The following is a 12,429-nucleotide window of genomic DNA, read 5'->3' as shown; positions in this document are numbered from 1 at the left end:
ATGTAGCAAAGGCATCAATAAACAACTTTCTGGAACATACGAAATGTCTATGAACGGTTCTTAATGGTAAAAATAGCAAAAATCTTTTGAAAATATCCAATTTTTATACTTTTTTCTCTGACTCTGTTCCAAAGATATGCAACCGCCCAAAAATTAAGGATACCATCAACCACAAAAATGTACCTAAGATTTCAATAAACAACTTTTTAGAACATATGAAGATTCTAGGAATCATTCTTAAATGGGGGCTATTAGAAAACAATTTTCAGCCAATATTATTGTAAAATGTGGCTAATAGGTAAAAAATACCTTAAATCGGGAGGTACGGTTATATGGGAGCTATATCAAAATATGGGTCTAGAAACCCCATTTTCAATACCAGATGTTCCATTGATATAAATAAGATTTCAGCCAATTTTTGTCGGCCTACGTCAAGTGGTTCGGCAGTTACAGAGTTTTTACCCAACATTTGGGCAAATACTCGGGTATTTACCCAAGTATTTACCCACTTGTTTAAAGTATTGTAAAACTGTCCATTTTGAAACAATTTCACAACCTATACCCAAGAGTTGGGTGTAAGATGTTGTATTGGCGATTCAATACAGTAAATACCCAAATAAATACCCGGTAAATACAATCTCTAGTTGACAATTTTTGGTGGAGATGTTTTGTGACCACTTGGAACCTCAAATGTTAAATTATAGCTAGTTCGGTCAAAAATGTAGCTAAAGTCCTGAAAATACCGATAATCGGGATGTACCGTTATATGGGGACTATATCAAAAACGGGCCCATCTTCGAACTTGACATGCCAATGGATAAAAGACAATCGGATGCAAAAATATAGCGTTCTAGCTCAATTAGTGCTGACGCTAGAGTGATTACAATAAATGGAAATGGCTATATCGGCTCAGAATTTTATCCTGATCAAGAATACATAAATATATATATTGTAAGGTTCCAAATAATTATTTCAGTGCGTTACAAACGGAAAAGCAAAATTAGGGTATATTATTACTGTGGTGGAGGGTATAAAAATACAGCTCTGCTACACAATTCATTTGAGGTATTTTACAAACATACCCCTTCTACTAAATATAGACTAAAACCGACTAAAATTTTAACTAAAATGTCCCATCGAAAAAAAACACAAACCGGCAACGCTAGACCCGGTTTATTATCACAAAGCTAATTTGATTTCGCGATTAGGAAAACACACTCAATGTGATTTAAACATTGCTCTTGAGTGTTTTTTGTTCAGTTGCCGCTTACACATTGAACGGATAGGACGTGGTGTTGTTCGCAGTTTGGTCCAATATTCTATAATTTTCGAATTGTAAAAAGACGTGTGATAACTACCAACAACAAGAAAACATACATTCAACAAAACGAACGACATCATCCTCAATTCAGAGCAACAACAACTGGCTACTAATGCAGATCATTTTGCTTTGTTAAATCTCAAATAATAAATAATAATAAAAAACAACAACAACAGAAAAAAAAGAACCTACTATTCAAAATCCGGTTTTTAACGTGGACGTGTGCGCCAACCAATCAACCGAAAATCACTAAACCACAATAGAATGACCACAGAAATTAGTGTAGCTTCGATGGAAATGCCAAACTTCTCTTCAACGTTGGTATTTTTTGTCAATGGAAAGAAGGTGTGTACTATGCAAGTGACGTATTTGTTAAAGTTATTTACAAATTGGATTTTTTTCATTAATTAAATGTGCGAAAAAATGAAACATCTATATGTATGCTAGTATGTAACTGGGTAAACAGAAGTTCCACGTGTGCTTTGGAAAGAATTTGTGAAAAAGGCATACAATTTGAATTTAAATGTGGCAGCTACTTAAACGTATATGAATGAATATCTAAACACGCAGTGCATCAAATGTTATCCCGCTTAAAATGTATTAAAACTATAAAATATAAAACTAAAATATAAAAAACTAAATAAAATGTATTAAAACTTACTACTACATATATCAAACTGGGAGATTCGAATCAACAATATTTGGAATAGTGAAATACGGGTTTATTGTTCCAAAAAGTGGAGCGTCAAATAATACTGCGCACTACTAAAAATGCAATTAACATATATAGTGACCATTATATTGAAATCAACAAAAATCGTGTTTGAATTTTGGTAGTGGGAATTTAGTTTTCAAGTTTTGCATTCTAATGACGTTTTTTGTGAACAAAATAAAATTTGACTTCCGCACTTAAAAAAATTATACAAACATATAAAATAAATATTTGGGCCACTTTTTGCAAAGGCCTAGCCAGATATAAGTGCTAAGTTTCTGTGCAAGACCAAGCATGATTTGAAGTGTTTTTTTAGTGCTTCATAAACCCAAAAAACTTTGTTGTTTATTTATGCCAAACTCCCAGTAAATGAGCTGTAACTCGTTGAGTTTTGAAGATATCAATGCAGAAATTTGACACAAGATAAAGTAGAAGTCGATGAAAATAGAAATTGCTAACTCAGAAATACAGGGAGCGTCAGAATAAAGTTGCCAAATCTTAAAATTTTTTGATTGCATTATTACACCGACATAGAGATTTTATACGTATAACATATAAATGTAACTTTTTTAAGTATTTAGTGGTGAATTAAAATCCAGAAAATATTAGGCCCTCCCAACGTTTCATTAGGGAATAAATAAATATTACTAAAATAACCCAAATTTTTCGAGCCTCCTAACAAAAATCCGTTTATATTTCCCCCCATTAAACCCATGGTACCGTGTAATTTTGACATAAAATAGGCCTCTATTTAACTTTCTGTTTGAAATCTAGAGACTACAATGATTGATCCTGGATACATAAAAGTCAGATATAGCAACATGTTTTCATAAATATGGGTGAACGCTTCAGATTCCTGTCCTCTAAACTAGGGTCTTTAATATCGTGTCGATTTGAGTGAATGATATGTTCATATTCCTGAGACCATAAAAACCATTTATCCGCACACCGCTACTGTATTTATTACACTTTTTACAAAAATTATTGTCAGCCCAGAAAACCTGTTACTGAAATTTTTGTTTTGATCGTATATAATTCTCATATACACTTTCCACATAAATCTATATATATAAAATTGAAATTTGTTTGTCTGTTTGTTTGTTTGTGCCTTATAGACTCGAAAACCGCTGAACAGATCTTACTGAAATGTTTAGGGTACATTGCTACATGGCTTGAAATGAAAATAGGCTATATCATTTTTTGAAATTTCGCGTTGATCTGGAGATATAGCATCAAAACCGGATGTACCTCCAAAAAATTTAGATTTTGTATTCAAATATCTTTAGAAGTATTACAGATACAATCTCCAAATTTTGTATGTGAGACGGAATTTGATGTAGAAATAAATTTACCAAATTAAATTCAAATCGGTTCAGATTTGGATATAGCTCCCACATACATATATTTTCGGCCGATTTCCTTATTTTATGTACCAAACATGCTATTTATGTCCAATTTCGATGAAATTTGGAATGTATGACGGAATTTGGTCTGGAAATAAAAGTGCCAATTTATATCAAAATCGGTTCAGATTTGGATATAGCTCCCATACACATATATTTTCGGCCGACTTCCTTATTTTATGCACCAAACACGCTATAAATGCCCAATTACGCTGAAATTTTGAATTTTTCACGGAATTTGTTCTAGAAATAAACGTGCTAAATTATATAGATATCGGTTCAGATTTGAATATAGCTCCCATATATATTTTCGCCGATTTTCTGTGTTATATGCACCAAGCACGCTATATATGTCCCATTTCGCTGAAATTTGAAATGTGTAACGGAATTTGGTCTAGACATAAATGTGCCGAATTTTATCGAAATAGGTTCAGATTTGGATATAGCTCCTGTATATATTTTCGGCCGATTTCCTGTATTTTATGAACCAAACTCGCTATTTATGTCTAATTTCTGTGAAATTTGGAATGCGTAACGGGATTTGGTCTAGACATAAATGTGCCAAATCATATCGAAATCGGTTCAGATTTGGATATTGCTCCTATCTATATTTTAGGCCGATTTTCTGTATTTGATGCTCTAAACACGCTATATGTGTCCAATGTCGCTGAAATTTGGGATGTCTGACGGAATTTGTTCTAAATATAAATGTGCCAAGTTCTATCGAGACCGGTTCAGATTTGGACACACTACATATGTCCAATTTCACTGAAATTTGGAAAGCGTGACGCAATTCGTTCTAGAAATAAATGGGACAAATTATACCGAAATCGGTTCAGATTAGAATATAGCTCCCATATATATTTTCGGCTGATTTTCCGTATTTTATGCACAAAATGTGAATGTAAGACGGGATTTGGTCTAAAAATAAATATGACAAATTATATCGAGAGCGGTTCATATAGGAATATAGCTACCCATATATATTTTCGGTCGATTTAATGTTTTTGTTATGTATGTTCACTTTCAATGAAATTTTGAAGACTTAGCAGTTAGTTGGAATTGACCAACAGCCTTGGTATCATATCTTTGAACGACTTCTTAAGATTTATGTTTTATTATGATATATCTAAATCATTAGGAATACTTATAGGCGGAAAGGCTTTCGAAGGAGTGTTACCTCCTGAAACTTAAAAAAATACCATAGTAGCTCCATAACAACCCTGAATAGGTATATAACTCCTTCATATCTCCTATATTTATTCGTTAAAATATTAAAAACGTTAATATAATTATGGCATTCCATTATATTTTATCGTAGTCGGGGCAGCAAAGCGCGCCGGGTTCAGCTAGTTTTGTATAAATGCCACTTATAATATTATGAACATTGACAAACATTACACCTGGCCAGGTTTTTCCAGGTCTAACTAAACAAGTAAAAAAGTATCAGTCGGCTTTGCCGACAGAGATATACCCTCAGCCTGTGTGGATGAAAATACTTCTTTTTCCCAAAAAAAAAGAAACTTGTGTATTTAGGGGGGTTTTCAAAATGTTGGGCGTATGCGGCGACAGAAGTATGGATGGGATTAAAGCTCAAAAATTTGCGATTTCGATAGATAGGGCTTTTTTATCACACTAGCCTACGAATAACATAATATTGCTGTAAACAGGGCCACTAGGAAAACCTTCAGTAAAAATTTCCAAAGGATCCTTGAACCACACAAAAATGTTGAATATTTGTGTGGGTGGTACCACAAGGATTGGACAGATATGGCTCAAATTTGAACATAAACTTAAATTTCGACAATAGATAGAGATCAAATGTTTGGACCAAATCGGTTGCTACGTCTATAAGAAATCGCGCGTACCATTTCAGCGAAAGTTTTTGAACTTTTGTGGGGGAGGTACCGGAAGGAATGGACCTATAAGCACTATCCAATATTCGAATAAATATTACAATATCCAAAGTGTGGACGAACGCAGTATTCGGTTCGAGCCCTCCAGCCACTACATATGGTGCCATAGGGGTTTTTTTACAACTTTCGGGCTGTTTTCTCAAGAAGTATGGACTTGCCCCAGAAAAAACGTTTACTGCCGTAATTAAGTCAGCGAATGCAAGTTGCTTTAACAAAAATCAAAGTGATTCGAGAGCAGGTCTTAAAGTGAAGTTATCCAAAATTGTGTGTGGGAGGTATCCGAAGGAGTGGATAAATATAGTCCATATTCGAACCTGATCTATATCTGGTGGATATTTTAGGATGTGTAAAGTATGAACCAAATAGGTCAATTCCGTCAAGAGTTATCGTGCGCACAATTTTTCCGAACATTCTTGAACTTTTATGGGGGAGGTACCTGAAGGAGTGGATCGATATTGCTTATATTCGAACTTAAACTAAGTTGCACAAAATATTACGAAGACCAAATTGTGAACCGAATCGCCAGATCCTTTCGAGAGTTATCTTGCTCTCCAACCACTACACACGGTGTCATAGGGCTTTTTTGCCCTTTCATGGTATTTTCTCAGGAAGTATGGACTTGTCCCTGATGAAACTTATACCGTTATATGGGGGGGGGCAGTGAATACAAGTTGGTACAACAAAAATCAAAGCGATTCGTGAACTCGTCCTAAACAAAACTTTTTCGAAATTTTGTGTGGGAGGTACCCGAAGGAGTGGGCCGATTGAGTCCATATTGGAACTACATCTAAGACTGGTAGAAATTTAACGATGTGCAAAGTGTGGACCAAATCGGTTACTTCCTTCAAGAGTTATCGTGCGCACAAATTTTCCGAACTTTTGTGGTGGAGGAAGGAGTTGACAGATATAAGACATCTTCGAACTTAAACTAAGTTTGGACAAAATATTACGAAAGCCAAATTTTGGACCGAATCGGTTGATCCGTTCGATAGTTATCGTGCGCTCCAGCAAGGCAGCCAGACAGACGGACGGACATATCTAAATCAACTCCAAATATTCTGAAACACATTTCGTCCAAACATACTTATTGTCTAAAACCATTATTTCGATGAGGCACATTAGCACAAATGCTGAGGGTATAAAGACCCAAAAAAATGAATGAAGAAACATGCATAACTACTCCATTGCGCTCATCCTCCAAGCACCTACCCCAACATAAGGCATACCATAAAACCACAACAAATATGAAAAGAAAACACACCCAGCAAACCAATCGTAACGAAATCGGAACATAATTCGGAGGCTACGTCCGATGTCGGATCCGAAATCGTAACGATATCTTAACGAAAGTTGTATGAAGTGGCTAACATAATTTCGGAACGAAATGTCGGAGCATAATCGGATAGATTTCGATCAGAATTCGAAACGAAATCGGAAGAAAATCCTTGGGAAATTCGGAAGGGGAATTTTTTCTTTCGGATTTTCGTACAGATTTCTGAACGATTTCGAAATAATGTCGTATGAAAATCGGAGGTACCTTCCGAATCTTCGTAAAGATTTCTAAACGATTTTGGAATAATGTCGTATGAATATCAAAGGAAACAATTTTTCTCCGATGGCTCTTTTTTATTAATTGATCTTTGTTATATATATATATATATATATATATATATATATATATATATATATATATATATATATATATATATATATATATATATATATATAATTGTTCCACAAAATACGGGACAAGGGAGACTTCTCTCATATCAATGAGTGCACCCCGATTCATATTTAGCTCAATGATATTTGACCTACTGTTTATCGCCGTGTCCGAACGGCGTGTCTAAAGAGCTGAAATACTCAGGAAATGTCGCCAACATTACTCAGGGGTATTTTGCCACCGTTGAAAAATGTTTGATGTTGCCTTTTATATTTAAATATTTATATTTAAAATTTTGATTTTTCAAAATAGTCTGGCTTAATCCCTTTTGTTGTTTTAATATTTAAAACAACAAGTTTATTAGTGGAGAAGGTTTGGCATTGTTCGCCAAGGGGTAAGGCAAGGAAGACTAGTTTCGATCCACGCCACTGGATCTCATCAGTTCCCTTTGTTTCTTGTTTGTGGATATTCTCCACCGAAGTTATTTTTCAATAACTTCTTCAACAAGAAACTTTTTATACCCAAACATCAATCGTCAGCTCGAAGTATAAACGTAAACAAAGAAAAACATTCAATGAGAAGTTTTTCTTTGGTAACCTAACACAACTCCGACGAAAGTGTTTACGAAACAAAGCAAACCTTCTTCCACTCGTATGTGTCGTTGATTTTTCAACAAATGCACATACCCAAATGCTGTTTGGTAGCTTATATACCAACAACACACAAAACCGTGCCAGTGTTTCTCAAATAGAACATTGGTGGCGTTTATTTAATTGGGATAGCTGTTACAATTTTGATTTTTCAAAATAGTCTGGCTTAATCCCTTTTGTTGTTTTAATATTTAAAACAACAAGTTTATTAGTGGAGAAGGTTTGGCATTGTTCGCCAAGGGGTAAGGCAAGGAAGACTAGTTTCGATCCACGCCACTGGATCTCATCAGTTCCCTTTGTTTCTTGTTTGTGGATATTCTCCACCGAAGTTATTTTTCAATAACTTCTTCAACAAGAAACTTTTTATACCCAAACATCAATCGTCAGCTCGAAGTATAAACGTAAACAAAGAAAAACATTCAATGAGAAGTTTTTCTTTGGTAACCTAACACAACTCCGACGAAAGTGTTTACGAAACAAAGCAAACCTTCTTCCACTCGTATGTGTCGTTGATTTTTCAACAAATGCACATACCCAAATGCTGTTTGGTAGCTTATATACCAACAACACACAAAACCGTGCCAGTGTTTCTCAAATAGAACATTGGTGGCGTTTATTTAATTGGGATAGCTGTTACAATTTTGATTTTTCAAAATAGTCTGGCTTAATCCCTTTTGTTGTTTTAATATTTAAAACAACAAGTTTATTAGTGGAGAAGGTTTGGCATTGTTCGCCAAGGGGTAAGGCAAGGAAGACTCCACTAATAAACCTTCTCCACTAATAAACTTGTTGTTTTAAATATTAAAACAACAAAAGGGATTAAGCCAGACTATTTTGAAAAATCAAAATTGTAACAGCTATCCCAATTAAATAAACGCCACCAATGTTCTATTTGAGAAACACTGGCACGGTTTTGTGTGTTGTTGGTATATAAGCTACCAAACAGCATTTGGGTATGTGCATTTGTTGAAAAATCAACGACACATACGAGTGGAAGAAGGTTTGCTTTGTTTCGTAAACACTTTCGTCGGAGTTGTGTTAGGTTACCAAAGAAAAACTTCTCATTGAATGTTTTTCTTTGTTTACGTTTATACTTCGAGCTGACGATTGATGTTTGGGTATAAAAAGTTTCTTGTTGAAGAAGTTATTGAAAAATAACTTCGGTGGAGAATATCCACAAACAAGAAACAAAGGGAACTGATGAGATCCAGTGGCGTGGATCGAAACTAGTCTTCCTTGCCTTACCCCTTGGCGAACAATGCCAAACCTTCTCCACTAATAAACTTGTTGTTTTAAATATTAAAACAACAAAAGGGATTAAGCCAGACTATTTTGAAAAATCAAAATTGTAACAGCTATCCCAATTAAATAAACGCCACCAATGTTCTATTTATATTTAAAATATTTAAAAATTGTATATGCGAATTTTATAACCTGCCATTTTGCTTTTCGACAACAAACTAAAATGAAACCAACCACCTTTTGTATATATCTAACAGCAAGGAGTTAAATATATACAAAATGTGGTTGTTGTGCGAAGGGAAATTTGTATCCGACATATCGATCCGAATTCTTACCGAAATCGGAAGAAAAACATTGGTATATTGGAAGGGAAATTTATTTCCGACATTCTCTCCGAAATCAGAACGAATTCCCCTACGAAAAATCGTATGGAAATCGGAACGAAATCTGAACGATTTTGCTTCCAAAATTATTCTGATGTGTCGGACATCCGACATTTGGTTTGCTGGGAAATTACGACCAAAAACACTTCTTAGATTGTGGTGCAACTCCTCAACTATCAAAACACAAAGAATATTGAGAAAAAAGAAACAAATAAAGACAAGAATCTCATGGTATATATACACAAAAAAACAAAGATAAAGATAAACAAGTAAAAAGTCGTTAAGTTCAGCCGGGCCGAAATTTTTATACCCTCCACCATAAAATAGTCTTAATTAAAATGGAATAATTAGGGTCCTTTTACAATTTTAGGTGGAACAACTTTTCGACAATGGATAGACTCCTACTGTCTCCCACTATTGCTTAAATTACACTGTGAACACAAATGTTGGGGCAGAGATAATTCCTTTTGGAGATGAAAGCCCTTGGTGTGTGTATATTAAAAACCCCGAAGGACAGATGCGCCGTGAGTCGAACTTCCGCGTTATGGTGAAGTTTTTGCAAGAGACCCTGTAAGCCATCATGAATTAGCATTAATTTTTTTTTTTTTTTTTTTTTTTTTTGTAATTTTGATGGCCCACAGGGTCTCTAACAAAAATTTCATCACACCATAACGCGGAAGTTCGACTCACGGCGGATCTGTCCTTCGGGGTTCATAATATACTCACCAAGGCCTTTCTTCCCCAAGAGTAATTTTCCTTGCCCCAGACTTTCACCTCCATTTTGTTGCCCAGTGTTATCTAATCTAATCTAAAAAAATGTGTTCAGCTAGGTGAAAGGTACCAGCTACGGGGCTATATCAAAGAGTCAACCTATCTTTAAATTTTTTGGCGGTAAAGTTTTATAGCTGCAGGGAACTGCAAGAGTCAAATTGAGGGTAGTTTCATCAAAACAATGTAGACCCTCAAAAATGGACCTATGTTGACGAATTTTAGTGAAGAAATTTCGTGACCGAAAAATGAAAATTCCCGAAAATCGGGAGGTACAGTTATATGGGGGATATACCAAAACATGGACCTATATTGACGATTATTTTTGAATAGACAAAATTGTAGCTAAAATTCTCAAAATACCGATCATTACAGCTAGTTCGGTTAAAAATTGCAGCTAAAATTCTCAAAATACCGAAAATCGGGAGATACCGTTATATGGGGGCTATACCAAAACATGGACCTATGTTGACAATGTTTCGTTGGAGATGTTTTATGACCACTGAGAACTTCAAATGTCAAATTACGGCTATTTCGGTTAAAAATTGTAGCTAAAATTCTCAAAATACCGAAAATCGGGAGGTACCGTTATATGGGGGCTATACCAAAACATGGACCTATGTTGACGATGTTTCGTGGAGATGTTTCATGACCACTGAGAACCTCAAATGTCAAATTGCAGGTAGTTCGGTTAAAAATTGTGGCTAAAATTCTCAAAATACCGAAAATCGGGAGGTACCGTTATATGGGGACTATACCAAAACATGGACCTATGACCATATCCTTTGGGATATAAGTTTGTTGATCACTAGGAACCCTAAGTGCCAAATTATAGCTAAATCGGTCTGCAAATGTGGCGAAGAACGTCAAAATACCTCAAATCCGGAGGTACCGTTATATGGGGGCTATACCAAAAAGTGGACCGATATAGCCCATCTTCGAACTTGACCTGCCTATGGAAAAAAGACCCTCTGGTGCAAAATTTCAGCACTCTATCTCAATTATTGCGGACGCTAGAGTGATTACAACAGACGGACAGACGGACAGACAGACGGACAGACGGACATGGCTAGATCGTCTTAGAATTTTATCCTGATCAAGAATATATATACTTTATAGGGCCGCAAATGATTAGTTCGATGTGTTACAAACAGAATGACAAACTTAATATACCCTCCATACTATGGTGGAGGGTATAAAAACAAAGATAAGAAGAGGAACTCATACAAACAAAACTCACCAAAATTGTTTTTTGTTTATACCACGGCATCGAATACCGAGAGAAGAGAATAAAATTGTCGAAGAAAAGAGAATAATATTGTACAGCAGACAAAAGCTATTGTTGGATATGACAACAAAGATTATTGTAATTAACAAAAACTATTGTGGGAGTCACAATACAAATTGGATGTAGTTTGGCATTTAGGGTTCAAAGTGGTCAGGCAGCTTCTCCACCAAAAATCGTGGATATAGGTTCGGTTTGGAATAGCCAAAATATCACTTTACCATCCGATACCCCCATAAAATATATCTTTATTTTCGTTAAAAATGTAATGTAAAATGGCTGTAAATTGACATTTAGGGTTCCCGGTATCAAAAAAATTTTGAAGTGGTCAGGAAATGTATTTTAATGCAAAATATCGACACCTCCAAATAATAGTATGCTAAGTCTAAAAAGTGAGTTTTGCAGGAGAAGCTCTCAAAGTGTGGACATTTTTTTGAACTTCAGTACTATGCTAAGTAAATATTTGTTTATAACTTCTGTTCGGATTGTCCGATTATTACCAAAATTTGACAGAATGTAAGTTAAAGGACGTACGACACCTCCAGATAATAGTTTGCTAATTCTGAACAGTGAGTTTTGCAAGACAAGCTCTTAAAGTTTGGAAATTTCCTTGACCTTCAGTACTATGCTAAGTAAATATTTGTTTATAACTTCTGTTCGGATTGTCCGATTATTACCAAAATTTGACAGAATCTATGTTAAAGGACGTTAAATATAAAAATGTAAAGAACTTGAAAACATGCTAAGTCGACTTAGCATACTATTGTTTGGAGGCGTCGATATGAACCATTTATTTATACTTTTCACTTAGATTTCATAAGGTGAAATTTTTAGAGTTGGGAAATCTCGTTCAATTGAACTCACTATCTCGTTCAGTGGACACCGGTAATTTCTTTGACAAAACTGTGTATATGTACTTAATTTCACACGTTGGTTTTTATGATGTTACTCATTCGTTTTTGAACGATGACAGTGATCCGGATCGTTCAATTGAATAAGATTGCCCAACTCTAGAAATTTTATGTAACAGGTGTCCGGTTAGTCGTGGTAGTGGCTACTGCACAATAAATTTGTGACTAACGAAAT

At 35.0% G+C, this 12,429-nt stretch overlaps 1 protein-coding gene across 1 annotated transcript in view; it reads left to right on the top strand.

Annotated features, from left to right (window-relative positions):
- Positions 1-1,220: 1,220 nt before the first annotated feature.
- LOC141388660 (xanthine dehydrogenase-like) overlaps positions 1,221-12,429 on the top strand; it is a 28,349-nt gene continuing 17,140 nt past the window's right edge. Inside the window, exon 1 of the mRNA XM_073958762.1 lies at positions 1,221-1,666. Coding sequence (XP_073814863.1) covers positions 1,586-1,666 — 81 coding nt within the window. The 5' untranslated portion in view covers positions 1,221-1,585. The remainder of the gene's footprint in view (positions 1,667-12,429) is intronic.

This window comes from Musca autumnalis, unplaced genomic scaffold (genome assembly GCF_047663935.1).
Source record: "Musca autumnalis isolate F117 unplaced genomic scaffold, ASM4766393v1 scaffold_1, whole genome shotgun sequence".
Classification (NCBI taxonomy): domain Eukaryota; kingdom Metazoa; phylum Arthropoda; class Insecta; order Diptera; family Muscidae; genus Musca; species Musca autumnalis.
The sequence above is the reverse complement of the archived record's forward strand: the minus strand, read 5'-3'. Positions and strand labels throughout refer to the sequence as shown.